Below are 12,825 nucleotides of genomic sequence, written 5' to 3' on the forward strand. Positions count from 1 at the left end.
TGGATAGGCAGGGGCGCAGCCCACAAACCCAGCGCTCCTCTCTCACTGTCTCTCCCCTTGGCATAGCGGTGGTGAAAGCCCCCCTCTCCACGGCATGAATGAACCCGACAGTGAGACTGACACACACCCAGGACAGTCAGGTGGGCCCCTCATGCGGCGGACGGGCGGCCGATGGGCCCCCTGAAGTGGCGGAGAACTACAGGGCCCAGTCGCACTTGCGACTGTTGCGACCCTGATAATTCCGCCACTGCTTTGTGCACATCATTGCTCCTTCACAGAGGCAAAAAGAGTTAATTTCCCATTTATGGAACAAGGATGTAAATAGCACAAATAGAGATTTAAATGGTGCCATTTATACTACCATTTACATTTTCTTTTAACTTGTTAACTGTCATGAGTTCAAGATATATTAACCATGTCTTTTATAATTTAGGACTTGTGAAATGTTGTTACAGTAAAATCTTGGATTGCGAGCTTCGGAAGAGAATCCGGAAGCATGCTTGTAATCCAAAATACTTGTATATCAAAGCAAATTTCCCCATAAGAAATAATGGAAACTCAAATGATTTGTTCCACAACCATTTATTCATAAGTCCTTCAGTTTATAGTCTAAAATATGAGGTAGCGATGCCGCTCCAAGCGTGTTGGTGTCTCTAATAACCACCCTCCCCACTCACAACTTCAGGTGCAGGCTCTGCAATGGTGTAGAAAATTGAAGAAAACAGCTGAACGGCCGCACTCCAAATAACACCTTTTATTTGTGGCAAAACAGTGTAGAAGATCCAAAATCTCTTACATCATGGTGATGAAAGGTACTTCATCAGCATGATATAAGAGATTTTGGATTTATTTTCTACACTGTTTTGCCACGAATAAAGGGTGTTATTTGGAGTGCGACTGTCCAGCTGTCCATTAAGTCCAACCCATGTGTGTGATTATATGTCAGTATTACATTGTATATCCCTGTATGTTATGGTCGTTCAGGTGCTTATCTAATAGTTTCTTGAAACTATCGATGCTCCCCGCTGAGACCACCGCCTGTGGAAGGGAATTCCACATCCTTGCTGCTCTTACAGTAAAGAACCCTCTACGTAGTTTAAGATTAAACCTCTTTTCTTCTAATTTTAATGAGTGGCCACGAGTCTTGTTAAACTCCCTTCTGCGAAAAAGTTTTATCCCTATTGTGGGGTCACCAGTATGGTATTTGTATATTGAAATCATATCCTCTCTCAAGCGTCTCTTCTTCAGAGAGAATAAGCTCAGTGCTCGCAACCTTTCCTCATAACTAATATCCTCCAGACCCTTTATTAGCTTTGTTGCCCTTCTTTGTACTCGCTCCATTTCCAGTACATTCTTCCTAAGTACCGGTGCCCAGAACTTGACAGCATACTCTAGGTGCGGCCGGACCAGAGTCTTGTAGAGCGGGAGAATTATCATTTTATGTCTGGAGTTGATCCCCTTTTTAATGCATGCCAATATTCTGTTTGCTTTGTTAGCAGCAGCTTGGCACTGCATGCCATTGCTGAGCCTATCATCTACTAGGACCCCCAGGTCCTTTTCCATCTTAGCTTCCCCCAGAGGTTCTCCCCCCAGTGTATAGATTGCATTCATATTTTTTACACCCAAATGCATTATTTTACATTTTTCTACATTGAACCTCATTTGCCATGTAGTTGCCCACCCCATTAATTTTTTCAGATCTTTTTGCAAGGTTTCCACATCCTGCGGAGAGGTTATTGCCCTGCTTAGCTTAGTATCATCCGCAAATATAGAGATTGAACTGTTTACCCCATCCTCCAGGTCGTTTATGAACAAATTAAATAGGATTGGTTACAGCACAGAACCCTGGGGGACCCCACTACCCACCCCTGACCATTCCGAGTACTCCCCATTTATCACCACTCTCTGAACTTGCCTTTGTAGCCAGTTTTCAATCCATGCACTCACCCTATGCTTCATGCCAACCGACCTTATTTTGTACAATAAACGTTTATGGGGAACTGTGTCAAATGCTTTTGCAAAATCCAGATACAGCACATCTACGGGCCTTCCTTTATCTAGATGGCAACTCCCCTCCTCATAGAAGGTTAATAGATTGGTTTGGCAAGAATGGTTCTTCATGAATCCATGCTGATTACTGCTAATGAGACTGTTCTCATTACTTAAATCTTGTATATAGTCCCTTATCGTCCCCTCCAAGAGTTTACATTCTATTGATGTTAGGCTAACTGGTCTGTAACTCCCAGGGATGTATTTTGGGCCCTTTTTAAATATTGGTGCTACATTGGTTTTTCTCCAATCAGCTGGTACCATTTCAGTCAGTAGACTGTCAGTAAAAATTAGGAACAATGGTCTGGCAATTACTTGACTGAGTTCCCTAAGTACCCTCGGATGCAAGCCATCTGGTCCCAGTGATTTATTAATGTTAAGTTTCCCAAGTCTAATTTTAATTCTGTCCTCTGTTAACCATGGAGGTGCTTCCTGTGATGTGTCATGAGGATAAACACTGCAGTTCTGGTTACTGAAGCCCCCCAATTCCCTCGTGAAGACTGAGGAGAAGAATAAATTCAATACCTTCGCCATCTCTCCATCCTTTGTAACCAGATGTCCTTCCTCATTCTTTATGGGGCCAATATGGTCCGTCCTCCCTTTTTTACTGTTTACATACTTAAACAATTTCTTGGGATTTTTTTTTTGCTCTCCTCCGCTATGTGTCTTTCATGTTTGGTTGTGTAGCCATAAAATGTCCATCCACAAATTGCAGCCTCCACAAGAGGATTGGAAGCTAGAGAGTATAAAAGAGGAGAAAAGAGAGGCTCCTCTAAGTGTAGCAATATGGTTACATTTATTGAAGGTACAACATTTAAACAACTCACAAGGTTGATGATTAAAAGAAGCACATCTAAGTATGTAGGCATCAGGGATAAAGCTGTCCCCTTAGACCATTCCCCGAACCGCCAGCTCTCACCGCTGTCAGTCTGCAATCATGACCGGGAAGATTACCCTGCAGTAGAGCGATCTGAAAGCGAGGCTTGAACCGCTCCCGGAGCGCAGTGTGGAAGGGATGACGCCAATGGCGGTGTGGAAGATGGTCTATGTGGACAGCTTTACCACGGATGCCTGCATACTTGGATGTGCCTGCTTTAATCATCAACCATGTAATTTTCTAAATGTTGTACCTTCATTAAATGAAACTGTATTATTACACTTAGAGGTGCCTCTCTTCTCTTTTATATTCAGCTGTGACATGATGCTATTTGTATATCAAGACATCGCTTGTATATTTAAACATTTTTCTTGTCTTGCAAAAGCTCTCAAACCAAGTTACTCTCAAACCAAGGTTTACTGTACAATAAAAAAACTGCAGATTTTTAATCTTTACTAGTGGTTACAACACTCATCCCTAAATAACTAGACAAAGTTAAATCATGAAATGTTCATCAAAATGTCTAACAGCAGAAGAAGGTGATTGCAATTCATAGTACCCATGAAGATGTCACCTCACATGGTCACAGAAATATTGCATCAGTGGCATTTGATCACAGTATAGAGCACAGGTTAAGATGTTGATTGTTATATACTGTATATAAATGGTAAACCTACCTTGTTTTAGCTGTAATGGAATTTATTTCAATTCCCAGTCTTTTAGATGAAATTAAAAGCCCAAGAGTGAAAAAAGTTCTAAGTATCCTTCAAGCAGCAAAATCCAGGATGTTAAAACAATGGAAGGAACTGGTATGTACTTATTTTCATGGTTTATGCAGAGATGCAACACTTGGCAGGCGTTGTGGACAGTAACAGATAAAAGGGCTCAGTATTTTTCAACTTATGTTTCTTAGTTGCACTACAATACCACCTTGTTTATATCCACATTGTATTGATTTTGTGTCTTCCCGAAAGGTGGTTTTCCTAAAAATAGGCTTTATTTGGCTAAGTTTTTAGAAACTGATAGGGGTTGGGGGCCAGATTTCTGCATAGCCAATATAGGTCATGTCCTATGTTACCATGACTGCCAGAGGTTGCAGAACCCTTCCACACAGCATGTTGTTGACAGTTAGTAACACATTCCCTGTATAATAAAAGATTACAGTTTTCTGTTATTTTTGCTAGTACAGCCCAACTATGTCCTCCTTGTTGCTTTTAATGCAAAGTTTGTTCATTATGATCGCCAGAATATTGCACTGTTTGCTTATAGTTCATCTACTCTTGGAAACACACCTAGAACCAAAATGCTAGAGTCTGTCCCACTGTTTTTTTTGGGTACTGCGTGGGTATCATGTCTCCTTCAACTTGGCACACCCATCCTAGTGGGGGTGTAACATCTGGCCTTGCATATGACTGTAATTTTACCCAGAATTTTAGAATAAATAAATGTTTTGAAAGGTTTATTGCTTGGCACCATAAAATCATAAAAAGCGATGTGACAGATCCTCACTTCTATACCCCTGTTTTTAATAAATGCTTTCCTAAACGTTTATTATACTTGAATCATTGCCAGTCAATAAAATTGCAATAGCCAGTGTCATAGTTGAAATACCATACTAGGAAATTAATTCATGTCCTTAGGCTAAACTGTATAACTGCATCCAAATTTATTGCACCAGGAAGACAACTTTACCACTGTGTTGTAGTATCAGACAGTTTTATTACCACTTTGTATTGATATAATTTGTCAAATTTTATAGTATAAGTTAAGCAGAAAACAACAGTAAGTGCACTTTTCTTGCTCAAACGTAGCAGTATATATGGTATATTTATATCTATTTATATTTTCTTTATTCGTTATTAACAGGACTGTAAAGTTACAAATGCAGCCAATGAAGCAAAAGACAATGTCAAATATTTGTACACTCTGGACAGGTTCTTTGGCCCTCTTGGGAAAGCCTCGCCAGTAAGTAAAAGCAGTGACTCAACTTTAGCTTTAATACAGTTTAGGAACCTGAGAGAGAACATCCCACTTCCCTTTAATGGGGTCCCATTGTAGAGTTTCCTCCTCCCTGACTCTTTCTTGGACCTGTGATGGATCCTTGCCTTGATTACCAGAGTCTTGTGACCTTTGTTGGCCCATTTTTGTTTAAGGAAAAAATTAATATGGCATGTGCATGTGAATCTTGTTTGCATTGCAAGAACTGTATATGCTATGTCTTTAGCTGAAAGCAAAGGACAAGTATTGAGCAACCTAGGATCATGGAGAATAGTAGGGGGAGATTGAAGGCTTGGGATATGGCCCCTTCAGAACACCCTAAAAAGGAATTTTTCCAAAATACATCGTACCTTTTTAAAGGAAATTTGAAAGATCACATGGGCTGATTTACTAAAACTAGTACAGAGTGCAACATCTGGTGAAGCTGTGCACGGTAGCCAATCAGCTTCTAATTTCAGCTTGTTCAATTAAACTTTGGCAATAAAACCTGGGAGCTGATTGGTTTTTATGTAGTGCTGCACCAGATTTTGCACTCTCCAGTTTTAGTAAATAAATCCCACAGTATGTACATTGAAACAATGCACAAAATTATTTTCAATGATGTGACTTACAATTCTGGCATTATGGCAGAAAGCTGCATAGGGTTGCAATCTTTTTACATTGCTGTGTTATTATTACAGGTACTTATGTTGCCATGCCTATTTTGATTTTAGTATTGCTATGTCAAATGAGAAGATGATATTTTGTCTAATTAGTGAACCATTGTTTGTCTAGTTACTCTTAGTCGCAAACCCAGACCTTGAAAATACCTCCATGGCAACCATGATAGCTGGGTTTGGTTCATTAGTTCCAAAGAGTGGCACTTTAATGCGTGTTTTCCACTGATAAGACAGTGACAAGTGTAAAAATTCTGTTGGTTGGTCTCAGCTACACTGGTCTGCGGTCAGTGTGGTTCTTATGTTGTGAACAATGCCTTGATATGTTCTCAGCATAAACTGGCACTGGTCTTTTGCCAAAACCTTATGGTGGTGTAGGGTTGCTATCTTCGTTAACTGACAAGAAGAGATGATGCTATTGATTATCTTTTACAAGGTGCAATGTAAAATTATGAAGATTCTCTTTTTAATTCTCTTTTTCCACTTTCTAGGCTACAATGGTAGAACATATACCAAGCCTGATGAATAACATTCGTATGATCTATAGTACATCACAGTATTACAATACTTCAGAGCATATGACCTCCCTTTTCCTTAAAGTCACCAATCAAATTGTCAGCACATGCAAGAGTTACCTTAACCAAGGAGTTGTGAAAATCTGGGATCTTGGAAGGTATCTAAAAAAGTTGTTTTCATTATTTTTTTACAGTTCTAAAGAATATATACAGACTATACAATAAGTAATATTTTATTTGGAAGAATTACTACTATACTTTGCACATTTTGCACTGCCCGTGTTTTATTGCAGTGTACCTGCTGGCAAGATTCCCCTGACTTCCTGTCCAATTGAAAACCTGAAAATGATTGCAAGCTGATCTTTCAGTTTCCTTTTCTTCAGTGTATCCAACAATTATCCTTATGAAGAATCCATTATAGCCAGAGACAATGGGGCTGATTTACTAAAGGAACATAGAATGTGAATTTCTTTATTGTACATCACGGGACACAGAGTACCATAGTAATAACTATATGGGTTATAGGCCACCTTTAGGTGAATGGACACTGGTATAGCCAAAAAGGAAACAGGAAGTGCCCCTCCCTATATAACCCCTCCCATACTGAGAGTATCTCCGTTTTTTCGCCAATGTCTAAAGGTGTTTGTCACGGTTGATGATGTGCTAAGAAAGGTCCTCTAAGTAATCCCTGACGGGATCAAGGGGCTGTACAAACGGATCCATCTAAAAGTGCTTGAAAGCCAGGTGGATGGTACCCGGGCCTCGTGGCGGAATAAGCAAGGTTTTTGCCTGTAATGCTTCTCTTTTGAGAGCTGGACCCTGGGACCCGGCACCTTGGTCATGTTAATACAGCCAAAGAGTTTTCCGGCAATGGTGCTGTACAGGTTCAAGGGAGTGGACCTGTGAAAGGGGACACAGTCCTTGAAGATCTGGCATGACACGGCCCGCCGTGATGGGTGAAGGCTGGATCTGTCTGTGATAATTTCCAGCAGTCCTGCGGCGGGGATCAGGTAAGTCAGAAAGACAGGGAATGTATATATGATTCACTTGATCTTTCTGATATGAGTATGTATTGCCTTGCCTGTGTTTTGCCACTAGAGGGTGTAAAAGCTACATACCTGGCTTCCAACATTCCATGCTTCCCCTGTGATGTGCTCAGGTGCCAGCAAAGGCTTCTGCAGCAGCATTGCTATATCTCCTGCCCTGTCAGCCATCAGCAGGGGTTTGAGGGGACCATCCATCCATCTCAGGTGGTCAGACTTCCCCCTGCTGAGACCCCCCGCCCCCCCCTCGATCCATCCTCACACAGGACCGGCTATCCCGCGCACACCGCGGGGAAGAGATCTTTTGGAAAAAAAAGCGGAGCCTAAGTCCACGGGGGTGTGTGGCTTAGACGCCGCTGGCGTGCACGTGGAGCGGCGTGCACGTGAGACACGGCACAGGCGCAAGGCTCACTGCTTAAAAGCTTTACGCTCTGGCTGATGGAAGGACACAGAGCGCACAAGGATATGTAAGCTGTATGGGTGTGTGGATACAGGCATTCCAAGGGGAAAGTTTACTCAGCATTGAGTCTGAGCATTTATAGCAGCATATTATGTAATTGCTAGACTAAAGCTCGGCATTGGATGCACTTTATTTAGTACCTCTGCTTTTTTGTGCTTAGGACTTTGTCTTCCCGCAAGGGGGGTAATTGAACGGGGGGAGCGCAAAGCCGCTGTGGACAGAGCCTGACGCTCTTAGTCACACGCCCACAGTCCCATCCTCCCTTGAAAGACCTGCAGCATCTGGCGAATCTGAGCCATCTTGCACAGGCATGGTGGCTACCCCCAACACTCCAGCTCCTGAATACCTCACTAAGGACGATTTGCCTTTGGCTATGGCTGGTTTGCTAATTTGCTTGCGTTATCCTCCCAGGAGGTGAGAAAACGCGCCAGGTCCCGTTCTCCTACCATTGACCCTCCAACATTGGAACAGCAATGGCTAGATGATACCGGGTTACCTTTTGAGGGAAGGAAATTCAGGTGACTAATCTTCTGAGGATTCAGCATCTGAAAAACCTTTCTCAAACTTCGCAATCTCAGAAATTGCTAATTCAATCCCTTACGGACTTGATCCGCTCTGGATATAAGTTGCCTCCTGCAGAGGTGGATGATGTTTCCTTCTCCGCCTTGGGTTCGCTAAAACCCCCACAGGGTTCTCATGCTTTCCCTATACACCTGTTACTGGAGCAACTGATTTATGCTGATTGGGATCACCCAGATAAGCAGTTTTTTCCTCCTCAGAAATTTTCATTTCTCTACCCTATGAAGAAAAAGTTTTCAAAGAGATGGGATTTGCCAGCGGTAGATGTTGCTATCTCCTCTGTGAACAGGAGTTTAACTTGTCCAGTGGACAACACAAGTGTTTAGAGATCCAGCTGATCTCAGAAGTTGGAATCTCTACTAAAAGCCTCATTTGCTGTAGCCGGTGCGGTGGTACAGCCTGCAGTGGCAGCAATAGGCATTTGTCAATCCCTTCAGGATGAATTCAAGCAGGTTACTAAGAGGGTTCCTGCTCAAGCTGAAGAGGCCCAAAGTTTAGCTGAACTACCTAGGGCCCTATACTATGCATTGGACGCTATCAAGGATTCTATCCATCAGGCGTCTCGCCTTGCGCTTATGTTGATACATATGCGCAGGACTCTGTGACTAAAGAGATGGTCAACCGAGTTACCATGCAAGAAGCTCTTGGCTGGGTTCCCCTTTCATGGAGAAAGATTGTTTGGGGAAGATTTGGATAAGTATATCCAAAAGATTTCTGGGGATAAGACTACCCTTCTGCCGGTAAGCAGAAGTCCACAAAACAGAGCCCCAGGGCTTCCTTGTGAAGGAGCGCCCCCGCTCGATCGAGTGGGGGAAAGACTGCGGTGGTCTTCAGAAACTTGGCTAGAGGAAATCCAAGACAAATGGGTCCTCTCTGTGGTAGCCCTAGGCTACTAACTAGAGTTTCAAGAGTTTCGCCATCGCGTTTTCTAAGATCATACGTTCCCAAGGACCCAGTAAAGAAAAAGTCTTTATTTCTGGCACTGGACTGATTATTGTCTCAGGGAGTAATAATAGAGGTCCCCTCAAAAGAGAGGGACATGGGGTTTTATTCAAGTCTATTTATGGTACCAAGACCAAATGGAGATGTCAGACCCATTCTAGATCTCAGGAATCTGAATCCCTTCCTAAACATTCGCTCCTTTCGAATGGAGTTGATTTGGTCAGTTGTTTCCACCCTACGGAGAGGAGAGGTTTTAGCATCCATAGATATTAAGGATGCGTATCTACATGTGCCAATATTTCCCGCTCACCAGAAGTTTCTGCGGTTTGCGGTAGAGCAGTGCCACTTTCAGTTTGTGGCCTTGCCTTTCGGGTTAGCCACCGCTCCCAGAATGTTTACAAAGGTGTTAGCTCCAGTACTAGCAAGACTAAGGGGCCAAGGTATTGCAATAATAGAATACCTAGATGACCTGCTACTGGTAGATCAGTCAATAGCACAGTTAAACCATGGGGTGTCCAGAACAGTCAGTTATCTGAGACACCTGGGCTGGATTCTCAACCTAGAGAAATCATCCTTACAACCGGTAAAGAGGCTGCAGTATTTGGGCCTGGTCATAGACAGGCCAGGGGTTCCATGTTGTAATGCTAGCACTCTGGACTTTGAATCTAGTGATTTGAGTTCAGATCTCGGTAGGACCTTCTTTGGAGGCTCAGTGTAGATTTCTAAAAAAAAAACCCAGGAAAGGGTGTTTTTGCCTCAGGCGAAGGTCAACGCTCTAAGAGAGCTGGTCCAGGCGGTCAAGGCAAAGAAGGGTCCTTTCATTTGCCTTTGCATGAAATTACTAGGGAAGATGGTAGCTTCCTTTGAAATGGTTCCCTATACCCAGTTCCATTCAAGACTTTTACAACACAGTATTCTGTCTGCTTGGAACAAACAGATCCAAGCCTTGGATTATCCCATGAATCTGGCTCCAAAAGTACGCCAGAGTTTCAACTGGTGGTTGATAACCAGGAATTTACAGAAGGGGAAATCCTTCATTCCAGTTTCCTGGAAAGTAGTAACTACAGATGCCAGGCTATGGGGCTGGGGAGCAGTTCTAGAAAGAGACCATTATTCAAGGAAGTGGTCAGAGCCTGAGAAGACCTTACCCATCAATATCCTAGAGATTCGGGCAGTACATCTGGCTCTAAAAGCCTGGACGTTCAGGTTGTGGAATGCTCCTGTCAGGACACAATCCGACAATGCCACAGCAGTGGCCTATATCAATCACCAAGGAAGCACCAGAAGCCACGCAGCCCAAAGGGAGGTGGACCATTTTTTGTCTTGGGCAGAGAAAGATGTTCCTTGCCTATCTGCGGTTTACATTCTAGAAGTGGAAAATTGGCAGACAGATTTACTGAGCCGTCAACAGTTGTTGCTGGGAGAATGGTCTTTACATACCAAGGTATTTTTGGCCATATGCCAAAGATGGGGTAAGCCCGACGTAGATCTATTGGCGTCCAGGTTTAACAAGAAGTTGGACAACTTTGTGGCAAGAACAAGGGATCCACTTGCACTTGGAATAGATGCATTAGTGACCCAGTGGGATCAGTTTTCACTGATTTATGCCTTCCGCCCAGATCAGCTGCTACCGCGGCTGCTTCACAGGATCAGGGAAGAACGGAAGCTGGTAATCGTAGTAGCCCCGGCATGGCCCAGAAGACCCTGTTATGCAGGGATCGTGAGAATGGCAGTAGGAGAATCTTGGACTCTTCTACCTCGTCCAGGCCTGCTGTCGATGGAACCGGTATTCCATCCTGCCTTACAAACGCTAAATTTAACGGTGTGGCTATTGAAGCCCGAATTCTGAAGAATCGGGGGCTTTCAGGTTCAGTAGTAACCACCCTGATTAATGCCAGAAAGCCGGCATCCAGGACCATTTATTACAGGGTCTGGAAGGCTTATGTCACTTGGTGTGAAACCAAGGGTTGGCATCCTCGTAAGTATGTCATAGGAAGTATTCTGGCCTTTATACAATTAGGAGTAGAAATTAAGCTGGCCTTGAGTACAATCAAGGGTCAGATCTCGGCCTTGGCAGTGTTTTTCCAAAGGCCGCTTGCTTTGCATTCTTTAGTCCAGGCATTCATACAAGGGGTAACTCGGATAACTCTGCCAGTTAGAACACCCAGTTGTGCCCATAGGATTTGAATCTGGTTTTGTCTGTGTTGCAAAGACAACCCTTTGAACCTATACGGAATATACTTTTTGATTTACAAAGAAATTGGTATTCCTAGATGCGATAACCTCTGCAGGAAGAGTATCAGAAGTGGCTGCTTTCTCCTGTAAAGAGCCATACTTAATCATTTACAAGAATAAGGTGGTGCCATGTTGCACCCAACCTTTTTGACAAAGGTAGTGTCTAGAATCAAGAAGTTTCCTTACCTTCCTTTTATCCCAGAACCTCGTTCTGTAGAAGAAAGTTTATTACATTCTCTCGATGTAGTGAGAGGAATTAAAGCCTATCTGAAAGCGACTGCTCAGATACGGAAAACTGATGTTTTGTTTGTGTTGCCGGAAGGCCCTAGAAAGGGTCAGGCAACATCGAAATCTACTATTGCGAAGTGGATTCGTCAGGTGATTAGTCAGGCTTATGGCCTGAAAAGAAAGGTTCCTCCCTTTCAGATTAAAGAGCACTCTACCAGAGCAGTCAGTGTTTCATGGGCAGTGCATCACCAAGCCTTTGTGGCTCAGGTTTGCAAGGCAGCTACTTGTTCGTCTGTTCATACATTCACAAGATTTTATCAAATGGATGTAAGATGGCAGGAGGACACCGCCTTCGGGCGCAGTGTGCTGCAGGCAGCAGTATAGGGTCCTCACGCCTGGCGGCGGTTGATTTGCTTTGTGTCTCCCTCCCCCCCCGGCATTGCTTTGGGACATCCCATATAGTTATTACTATGGTGCTCTGTGTCCCGTGAGGTACGATAAAGAAAATAGGATTTTTATAACAGCTTACCTGTAAAATCCTTTTCTTGGAGTACATCACGGGACACAGAGGTCCCTCCCCTCTTATTGGGATATATGTATATATTGCTTTGCTAAAAAAACTGAGATACTCCCGGTATGGGAGGGGTTATATAGGGAGGGGCACTTCCTGTTTCCTTTTTGGTTATACCAGTGTCCATTCACCTAAAGGTGGCCTATAACCCATATAGTTATTACTATGGTGCTCGGTGTCCCGTGATGTACTCCAAGAAAAGGATTTTACAGGTAAGCTGTTATAAAAATCCTATTTTTCCCCAGAGCTTAATGAATAAGGTGAAGCTCTACTACCATTATTCAAATATATGCAAGCAAAAATATTTTTTTTTTCTTGCATGTGATTGGGTTTTTTTTAAAAGTGAAATTTCACGAAGAAAATTCTTTTGCAAAGTGAACAGCCTATATCCTTAGTAAATCAACACCAATGTTTTTAGTCACTAGTGGATTTTCTAAAGGCAGGCATGGAGTATGCACTGCAAAAAGAGTAAACAGGAACTAAACTCACAGCAATAACTAAAAACCTGCCAATGTGTTTTGAACTTAGTCATAGCAGATATTGCAAAAAAACACACCATCATTTAGAATAATCCTACCTAAGATTGTAAAGACTGCCTTCAATAATGAGGGATAACTGAGATGTAAGGAAATTCAATTAAAAAAACTCAAAGGAAGCTTCCCAACCGGTTGC

General features: G+C 42.9%; 1 protein-coding gene across 1 annotated transcript in view; it reads left to right on the forward strand.

Moving 5' to 3' along the window:
* The window catches only part of LOC141144794 (dynein axonemal heavy chain 5-like), a 454,887-nt gene that overhangs the window by 38,827 nt on the left and 403,235 nt on the right, over positions 1-12,825 (forward strand). The window contains exons 11-13 of the mRNA XM_073630823.1: positions 3,642-3,735; positions 4,793-4,891; positions 6,072-6,253. Of these exons, the coding sequence (XP_073486924.1) occupies positions 3,642-3,735; positions 4,793-4,891; positions 6,072-6,253 (375 nt within the window). The remainder of the gene's footprint in view (positions 1-3,641; positions 3,736-4,792; positions 4,892-6,071; positions 6,254-12,825) is intronic.

Source organism: Aquarana catesbeiana, linkage group LG05 (assembly GCF_042186555.1).
Source record: "Aquarana catesbeiana isolate 2022-GZ linkage group LG05, ASM4218655v1, whole genome shotgun sequence".
NCBI lineage: Eukaryota > Metazoa > Chordata > Amphibia > Anura > Ranidae > Aquarana > Aquarana catesbeiana.